This window comes from Egretta garzetta, unplaced genomic scaffold, assembly GCF_000687185.1.
Source record: "Egretta garzetta isolate BGI_Z169 unplaced genomic scaffold, ASM68718v1 scaffold706, whole genome shotgun sequence".
In the NCBI taxonomy this organism is placed as follows: domain Eukaryota; kingdom Metazoa; phylum Chordata; class Aves; order Pelecaniformes; family Ardeidae; genus Egretta; species Egretta garzetta.
In genome coordinates, this window is record NW_009260015.1 from 462,209 (window position 1) to 470,300 (window position 8,092).

Genomic DNA, 8,092 nt, shown 5'->3' on the forward strand with positions numbered 1-8,092 from the left:
TACTTGAAATTGGCTGGCCACCTACCAGCACATCCTAGAAGTCACACAAACCTGATGCTAACATATGATACAGTGATCTGATGTGTGTTTCCAGCACTGTCTGAGAAAAGCCATCAATACTTCTGTTTAGACTTATTACCCTTGTATATTTAAAAGGCATAACTGGCCATATCAAGGAGCTAATTCAATTTACTACTACTTCCATCAAAGACAATAAAGAAACCCCAGACCAGTAGTCTGTGTAGCTCGCTACCTCCAGCAGTGTCACAGTCTTCAAAAAAAACCAGATGAGATCTTTGCAATATGAGCTTCTTAAGGTGGAAGTGGAAAGGCAAAAAGGGAGAAAAGACAGTGGATGAAAACTGCCTTATGATTTCAGCCTTCCAGTTTTACACCAGTTATAGTGTTAGCTTTTGTATATCTTATCTAGGATACTGCAGCCGTAGAAAATATTCTCATACATACAGTTTCTTCCTGACACTTACTAAGCTTCCTATTATTTATAGAATTACTTCATGTCATGCATTTCCTGTGGCAGAAAAAGCAAAGCGTTATATTAGGAATGAGAATCTTTTCTTTTACATGTATTTGTTGGCTCTTATAATGTTTCAGAGCACTCTCATTTTGCGTAGGAAGAAGCAAGAAGAATGCTATTTATGGTCTAGTCATTATATATTCTGGAATGTCTCTTCCCTCCTTCTGATTCAGGAGTCTCAATACTTTAAGTTAGGAACTTCTCGCACATTCTTCCTGTGATTCATCTAGCAATAGTAACAATGAAGCTTTTACAGAATGTTTTGTATCTCAGTGAAATATATCCACACATAAATGGGTATCACATCACAACCTTGAATATGTGACGTTCTGAATACATACATGATTGTGTTTTTATAAGATACAATAACTTAGTATCATGGAGATAAGAAATACACTATCTCCAATTTTGTCATCCTCTTCCAAATAGATTTTAGCAATGAACATTTCCCTTATTCACTCCTACTGTTCATGTGATACAGTACTAAAACAAGCAAGTCTTGTGCCTGTTTCAGATCATCCTTGTTTTCTCTATGATTTACTGCCATATTTTTTGATGCTGGTTAGACTAGATACATTGCTCCAGGCACTAAATGGCCTAAATTGAAGAAGCTCTGCTGATGGAATCTTTTTGTTGACTTTCATTTTGCACTAAAGTATTTATCTCTCAAAGTTACAGGTCTGAGAACATGTCATCTTATAGTGCAGACCAGAAGAAAAAAACATGCCTAACTATACTACGTTCTGGAAACTCAGTATAGATCCTAATGCTATTATTTAAAAAAAAAAAAAAAACAAACACCAAACCAAACCCAAATCCAACCCACACGCTATTATATCTTCTGTAAAGATACTTGTAATGTCAGTAATATAACATCTCTCTCTAATAGTTTTGTGTTGAGAAAATACTAAAAATAGTGGAGGGTTTTTTAATAATGTCTCTCAGTTAGTTATATATTCAAAGACAACAAAATACAGGCTGTCTAGTTTGCTATCTCAAGTGCAAAGACTCATATCAAAAGTACAAGGAATGATACTGATGCTTTAATTTGCTTTTCCAAGCTACAGGGGTCCAATAAGCCAAAGTTCTAAAATGGTCTTGGACTTTAGAGCTAATAAAGGCTGCTCATAGTCTTTACATCTACATAACTGAAATAATGAAAGTAAAACCAGATTCTGTATGCACAGCTTCTGAAGAGCAGGAAAAAAGAGCATAATTACTACTCTAGAAATTTTCTACCTGTATGGTAAATTTACTCAGCATTAATAGCTGAATAGTTTATTAATAGATTTTTCATTTTTTTCAGAAAGCACAGATTATCTAAAAAAAGGTTAGCAAAGAAAACCTACACAGTATTTATACATGAGTATACACTCGCTACGTGAGTTTACAATGGCAATCTTTGAAGTTCTAAAAACACAATTGCTTTCACAATAGTTGCCATTAATGAGATAAATAATTTTCATTAGTATCAAAGTATGGCCACTTCGCACAGAAGACCTAAAAACTGTAATGGTTCACAGCTAGAAAACAGCACCAGCAATCACTTACTATAGACACACAGTACCAACAGCGTTTCATGCTAGAAGGATTTTGGTTGAAAAAACTTGAAATACTTATGTACCTGTGAGCTTGAAAATCTTTGCCTTCTATGCAAATATTAATATCTGGACAACAGCACTTCTTGTAGAGCATTATTAAGTCTTCTCCCAAGACAGATGCAGTTTCTAGTTTGGAATTACCTGCAGATGGGAAGAAATAGCTATTTTCACTTTGTCTGGTATAGACTAGACTATTGTCAGTACATAGACAACTTAAAATATCTGAAAAGAAGAATGTGACATCATGAAAAATTTTAATATCGCATATTCAGCCTAGAATTTTCCTTGAAAGGTTTTCCAGTCCTTGCATTTTACTCGTCGTTTTGACTTGAGATACCAGAAATTTGACCAATGCTTCATATCTGAGATCTACAGAAGAAGTGCTACAGTGACTCTTTTGTAAGTAAGTAGCCAGCTCAATTTTTCCTACAGAGACCTGGTGCCTCTGCATTAAAGAAAAGTAGACTCTGAAGAAGCTCAGGGTCATGTAGTGCTACAAGCTTCTGCCTGAACAGATCTGTTGCTTGATTCTATCTTTCTGACACAGCTGTAGCAACCAATACCTCTGGTGGAGATGCAGTTACACTCTTCCTTGTGTTACTTATTTCATTCACAGCTGTAGTAGGGAAGATTCTGAAAGATTCCAAAATCCTCAGAGACCAACAGTGGAACTAGTGTAATTTGCTAGAAAAGGAAAGGAACGGAGAGAGAGATTCTGCTCTGTGGAAGTCCCTCAAAGAGTGGGACTTGTGGAAGTCAAACTCAAGTTTGCTGTATTACAGAGAAAAGATGGGATGCAATGTTGATGGACATGCCCGACACCCAGCAAGTCCTGTCAGTTATTATGCTACACATCGGCTGGGAACCACTCCTGCCAAGCTTCTGCAGCAATTCATTTTTTCAAAGTGTGAGAGAATGAGGTAGGCCGTAGCAAAAAATATCCACGCAAGCTGTGTTATAACAATAGCTTTAATCTTTGCCTACATTTTTACATCTGTGTAAGTCTTTGAATAATTATTTAAAAGAAAAAAAACCCAAAAATGAACAAAGAAAAGTATAATTCCAAACCTACCTGCAGTGGCTTTTTTGCTTTCTGTATCAACAACTACTTCTGGAATTTCCTCTTCAATACAAGGCAAGCGAGCAACTTCTTTCTCCGCAGCTCCACTTGGGGTATTCTGATCAAGAGGTGTTCTTTTGTCATCTCCAAGACCATTTACATTTGTTTGAGCGTTCTGAAGAGCAGCAATGTTGTTTTCTTGTATTAATTTGGGTTCCAGTACTTTTTTCATCATAGCCAGCTCCTCAGCTTCAAGATTTTTATCAGATGAATATACAAGCCTAGAGATGACACCAAGTTTACTCCTGTAATTTTTTAATTGAGCAAAACAAGCAAATAAAAAATGACTTTTTTTTGCCTAACAAAGTTTGTGACCAGAAAACAAAAGCTGGACTCTACAGTGCTTAATATTAAAAAAATCCCAAACTTTCAAAAACTGTATCTCCAGATAACTTATTTCTGCAAATAATGCATAAACAAGCATCACAAAAGCATAAACAAGCATCACAAGTAAAATGTAACATCAGGTTAAAAGGAACAAAGCTTTCTCTCCCTGAGTTTGCTTTTTTAATTAAAGAAATTTTTGTTTCCTCTTTATAGCTCATCTAGTGGCAAAACCGGAAGCAAGCTGTATCAGTAATGACTGATGAGTGATTTATAAATCTTAGTACTACCAAGAAAAGGCATTTGATTGCCCTTTAATATCACCAAATTTACAAACCCAAGAATATAAAAACCTTCTAACATCAAGGTTACAAGTACAAAACCATAAGACTGGTATAGAATTATAAATGAATGGTATTCAAGACATACGTTTTAATCTCAAAGGAAGTGCTTGAAAGCATGAAAATTTGCAGTTAAGATTACCCAAGAGCTTTCACTTTGCCCATATAGTAATTCCAGCTTCCCACTTTCCCATCTGTTTCACCAGCTTATTTTTGGCTCAAGATCTGGAAAGGCTAACAAAGCCTGCAGTCTGTGACTGCAAAGATCTTGTATTTATAGAAAGATACTGCACTCCAGCAACTTAATGGAGCCTTAAAAAGTCAATGTGAACAGATAACATCCTTTATCAGTGCTTTCATACCATATAGATGAAGTTAGCAAAGTTTAACAGAAGAGCTACAGTTACTTTGGATTTAGCAGACATGTACTTACAGATCTGCCTTTAGTCATTCATTCCATGGCAAAGAGGCTTTATTGTTAATACTGGGAACATAGTAATTTGAGTATGCTATCTGAGCACTGTCCTCTAAAGGGGCAGGAAAAAGACACAAAAGAAATCATCTTCCTACTTAAGTCCTGTATTTAAAGGATTGACTTAGATAGAATTCTTTTGTCTGTGTGATACAGGTTCTCACCAAGAGAGAATGACAAGAAACGAGAATGTAGAGAATGGGAATTTTAATATTTTATTAGATTTTTGGAAGCAAGGGCCGGAAAACGTGTGACAAGAGTAATAAAATTTCACATTGAAAGAGTAAGGTTGGTGGACCCTCTTTACACAGGTTTTTAAGGTTGTTGTACCTGTATGTGCTTTCAGAACTCCTAACGTGTGAACTTGGCCTGACCACCTATTGCTTTTCGTATTTACTGTGCTTTCCAACCCAGCATAATGCTAGCATGAGGCGAAGACAAGTAATAACATGCCATATTACCAAGAACAGACCACAGGTTGCTTGCCAGAGCGGGAAGACTTCGCAATTCTTTAGAAAATTCAAGACCATGACTTCCACACATTTCCGCGTTCACTGCTTCGCAGTACTTAGTACATCTATGTTTTACAGCTCTATGGCAGCAGGACTCAAGAATACAAATTCAGAGTAGAAACCCAGTTAACCTACAGATTTCAAAATTCCACAAAAGTATTCTTAAGTTTTGTATTGAAATTGTTTCTCCACATTGGATCTTCCAGGAAATGTCACTTAAAGGCACATAGACAATGCCACTACTAGACAAAATCCGATCATTCCTATTTTATCCCCTGTATCTTCAGCAGACGTAAGCAAATACCACAATTACAGAAGTAAACTGGTAACACAATCTAAAAACTGCAGGAAGACCCCTAGTAAGGGTTCGTCAACTGGTAACACAATCTGAGTGTGAAAAACTGCAGGAAGACCCCTAGTAAGGGTTCGTTGAAAGAAAATTGCCATTTGTAACATGTTAGGTTCAATTTGCACTGGAACTTGACTTACCTTTCCGTTGCTGCGGAGCTAATGCACGCTCAATGTGTAAAGGCAGTACAAATTGACTTTGAGGGAGAAAGAAAATTAGCGGCAACAGATACACTGCTTTGCCATAAATTCATTATTTTAATAGTCTTGCTTACTTTCTGCCAGTAACTGAAAAACATATCCATAGGGATTGTGATAAGCTAGGCAGTGAGGCAACAGTCTCCTGGGAATCCTCAGGGTATTTTCAGATAATCTACATAAGAAACCTCAGGAATGCAATTCTATTATCACTAGGGCTCAAGTCAATAAAAACCACAACTAGGAACTCTGTAAATAAAACAAGTGACATGCTGTTAAACCAGAACTAAGCAACTGGTTTCTAGATTTGAAACCGTTACTCTATTTGAAATAATTCTTTTTCCTGTAAAAAGTAGAGGAACCTTGATTGTTTCAGTTAACGTTTAAAATCCAGCCACAGTCCTGGATTTATTACTTCCAGAAACTCAGCAGAATATCTGTATATTACAGCCCTGCTTAATACAGACTGTAAATTTATTACTCTGAAAGACTCATGGAGGCATCCATTATTCTGCTTCACAGACAGCAATAATGTTTTTAGCTCATCTTTTAGAAATTCTCCTTTATCTCACTTAAATCCCACTAGATGTTCTTTCCAGAATGGAAGATTCTGCAGTTTTCTAAAACCTGTTATAGAAAACTTTTCTTGGCAACACCCTTTATTTTATAGGCTCATTTCTAAAGGCAGAGAGAAGTTTTCTAGACTCCTGGATTTTTCTATCTCCTACAGAGTATCAAATGGCACCTTCCTGCATAAATAAAAGCTAGGGAAATCTTTTATCCACAGCAAAACACATAGCTCAGACCTTGGAGCTCAGATGTTTTAGTGAAAAAGTAAAAGCATCTCTTTCTTTAAAACACAGCTGCTGTAAGAAACCAGGACCCTTACTGCAGAATTATGGTATGAAAAGTTTTTACTCTTCCAGACCTCTTGAGTAGGCATTGTTCAATGTGACACCTTAGTTTAGTAAGCTAACATGCAGAAGATACAATTTTATAAAGTGATAAATTTCTTCTTTAAACCAGATAGAGGTATCATCAGGAAAGTCTTAGAGCTTGACCAGTTTTGAACAGAGTTAAGTATTTAGAAGAATGCAATTTTCATAATCATCTGAACAATCTAAGGTGGCATAAAAATGTCCCAGTTCCTCCAACATCCCTAATGATGATCGGGGAAGTACTAGATTGTACTTGCTGTGACCAAACAGCTTCCTAGAACATATAAGCAGCATGGAGTTATTTTGTTTTTACAACCCAGAGCTTACAGAGACATCTCAAAATGCACTTTGAAGAAAAGCATATACTTTGTGGGTGGTTTGCAAAGTACTACGAAAACACTAAGTAGCCCAACCAAACTCACTTTTGAGCATCTAAGGATTTCATTCACAGTTTTGTTTTTAAAGGTGTCCTGAAGTTTTATCTCCCATTTTTGTTGTTATTTCCAAGAACACTGAAAGTCACCGGAATTAACACCATCATCACCAAATTTCACTGAAAGCTGTTAGGACAGCCTCTCCTATTGTCCCTAAGTAGTTGTTAACCAAATAAAGAAAATTTCCCAATTAATTAGGCATCGACCTTTCAAATGCTCCCTCCAGCAGCTTCCACTTGGCTTGGAGCGAGAGTTCTTCACCGAGAGCCCCTCTGGAGAAGACCTACCATCTTCTCCTTAAAGTTATACGTACACATACACATGTCATTGATCTCACTAGATAAGTGCTTTTGAGTTCTTAGACACTCGCTGTTTAAACAGACAGGATCTTGTACACGATGTTATGGATATGTTGTGTCTATGCCCACATTTGCAAAGCATTAGTAAAGAGATTACAAAGCAGGCCTGAACAAAAGCCATTAATGCCAGGGGAGAGGACTTTTTTTTCCTATCATCTCAATGCTTTTTTTCTATCAGCTAGCAACACAGACTGATTGCTAGTGCTAAAGTCTATCAGAAAACCAAAGTTTCTTCATCATAAATACTACGCATAGCATGAAGCTGTCAGCAAAAGAGTCCGACACATACAAAAAGGGGAAATTCTGCTGTTTGTAAGTGCATCAGTTTAACTGCCCTGAAAAAAGCTACTACGGTAACTTTAGAATAGAGGAACAAGTACAGACACCCAAATCAGGATACTTACTTGGTAGTGTAGGGGATAGTACAATTAACGAAAACAGACAAAACAAATTATGTTTTTCTTTTATTTACAAGTTGTATAGATGCTGTGTGTTGCTGCATCCTATTCAAAGAGGAACTTGGCATTGCACATACCAGAACTTCAGGTAGTAACTAGATTAGCACCGAAATATCTTCTGTACACATGTAAAATACCATGTTACACAGTTTTACTTAAAGCTATGTGTTATCACAATTAAATGCCAAAATAAAACCAAGATCTATTAACTTATCTAATAAAAATAACACTGAGGCTGTAGTCTCTGAACCACTCCCTGCCGATAGTTTTAATGCATTGATGTCTTTAGCAAACCCAGCTACAGCAAATACTCTCATGCACTGCATTTAACCTTGGTGGACTTGCAGAAGTAGTTCAGCAATACACCTATAGCAGTGAATCGTTGTTAGTACAAGTTAGGCATGTCTTATGCGCAACTTCAACCTACCTTAATCACTTCAGACTCTTCTCTT

At 36.6% G+C, this 8,092-nt stretch overlaps 1 protein-coding gene across 1 annotated transcript in view; it reads right to left on the bottom strand.

Moving 5' to 3' along the window:
- LOC104127917 (BTB/POZ domain-containing protein 8) overlaps nucleotides 1–5,236 on the bottom strand; it is a 10,636-nt gene extending 5,400 nt beyond the window's left edge. The window contains exons 1-2 of the mRNA XM_009640629.2: nucleotides 3,209–5,236; nucleotides 2,160–2,277 (exon numbers count right to left, since the gene is read on the bottom strand). Coding sequence (XP_009638924.1) covers nucleotides 2,160–2,277; nucleotides 3,209–3,431 — 341 coding nt within the window. The 5' untranslated portion in view covers nucleotides 3,432–5,236. The remainder of the gene's footprint in view (nucleotides 1–2,159; nucleotides 2,278–3,208) is intronic.
- Between the last annotated feature and the right edge of the window lie 2,856 nt (nucleotides 5,237–8,092).